This window comes from Etheostoma spectabile, chromosome 15, assembly GCF_008692095.1.
Source record: "Etheostoma spectabile isolate EspeVRDwgs_2016 chromosome 15, UIUC_Espe_1.0, whole genome shotgun sequence".
Lineage (NCBI taxonomy): Eukaryota > Metazoa > Chordata > Actinopteri > Perciformes > Percidae > Etheostoma > Etheostoma spectabile.
The window spans coordinates 3274768-3276276 of record NC_045747.1 but is presented as its reverse complement, the minus strand read 5'-3'; the positions used below and the strand labels follow the sequence as shown (position 1 = coordinate 3276276).

Sequence of the window (1509 nt, the reverse complement as noted above, 5' to 3'; positions counted from 1 at the left end):
AGTCCCCTTATATCAAATAACACATTAAGACACTCGGCTTCACATGTGACGTAGTCAAAGTGCAATGCTATCATTGAACACACAACATTCTGAATATGCATAAATATTAAAGAGCAATTTTACGTCAACTCTTTGTCCCAGATAAATTGGACCATTATTTCATTATCATTATCTGCATGAATCTAACATTGTATGTCAAGAGTTTGACTGAGAATTAAAAATCTCTTTGTTTTCAATTAGTGAGTAGCAACCTTGGCAGTACTGGCAGATATGAGATTCAGACACATGGCACAAGGACACTATCAAGACATTTTAAAAACAAGCTGTACTTCTCTACCAACTGACTATCATTGGAGAAAATTTAAATGAAAGGAAAGAAGTAGTCTGGACCTGCTGTATGTATGTATGTAATGCCAGTTTTCTTAATACTAAATAGAATACCAACTGTAGTAATACTGCCAGTGCTGTAACTTACAAGAACCAACATGATGTCTAAAGCGAGGACACTGTAACTGCCAAGAATTGATATGAAAAACACACAAGATTCTGAGTGTCACCTCGAATTGCATCTTTTGAAATAATGGCCATGAATCTGAGAGATGTGAGTAGGTGTCTCTACTCTCATCTTTCACCTAAACTTTGTTTATTGATTAGTCGTAGTGGTGGTAAACCACTGATTATCTTTACTACAAAAGGAAACTAAGGATTTGCACTCCTAATGAGACAAAGGTCAAATAAACACATCTAATATTTCACTGTAACATGGTGTCAAGAAAAGATGAGATTCATTTATTTTTAAGCTACGGGTTCATGGCTTAGTTAAAAATGTCTCATCAATTATCGGCTCCAAATCCACAGCAGTCCCTTTTGGGTTAGCAAAACTGCTTCTAAAGCAGCACAAAAAGATGTAGGACCTGCCTAATACGTGTATGTACAAAAATCAATACAACAGCATGTAAATTAAATAAATAAAGGTCAAAGTGCATGGAGATTCCATACACCAGTGTGTGAGAAGATACAGAAGGAGTGCTTTAATCAGATACTGAAGCCTCATCAATCAATTACATGTAACATTAGACGCATGTTCCTGTCTGCAAAACATTGTTTTTGTGCATGTGTGTGACTGAGCCGTCATATTTGTTTTCCTGACTGCTATAGGCTATAGGACGGAGTCCAAGTGTATCTGCAGGTCAACACTGTCCAGGAAGTCCATGGAAAAGACACTATGGGGTGTTTGGGTGTACATTGGGGCCAGTATAGAGGTTTCCTCTCCCCTCTCTCCTCCCATGGTGAGGTCCAACCAATCCATACCGTCTAGCACTTGCTCCCCGTCCCCTGCCGTGCCGAAGGTATCCATGGGAGACAAAGGATGGTCCAGGATGCTGGGGGTGCACAGCATTTGACTGTGGAGGTCATCAATCAACATCAACAAGCCTCCAGGCTCCACCCCCAGGAGAGGCTTACCGGTGGTGCTTTCCAGAAAGTCTTCCAGGCGTCCACTGCCAGCGC

The 1509-nt window shown here is 40.6% G+C and overlaps 1 protein-coding gene across 7 annotated transcripts in view; it reads right to left on the bottom strand.

The window, feature by feature from the left end:
* Positions 1-623: 623 nt before the first annotated feature.
* The window catches only part of LOC116703154 (myocardin-related transcription factor A), a 35455-nt gene continuing 34569 nt past the window's right edge, over positions 624-1509 (bottom strand). For all 7 annotated transcript variants that reach the window (XM_032537794.1, XM_032537791.1, XM_032537788.1 and 4 more), the window contains one exon: positions 624-1509. This exon is cut by the window's right edge and continues 201 nt beyond it. In XM_032537794.1, the coding sequence (XP_032393685.1) occupies positions 1160-1509 (350 nt within the window). In that variant the 3' untranslated portion in view covers positions 624-1159.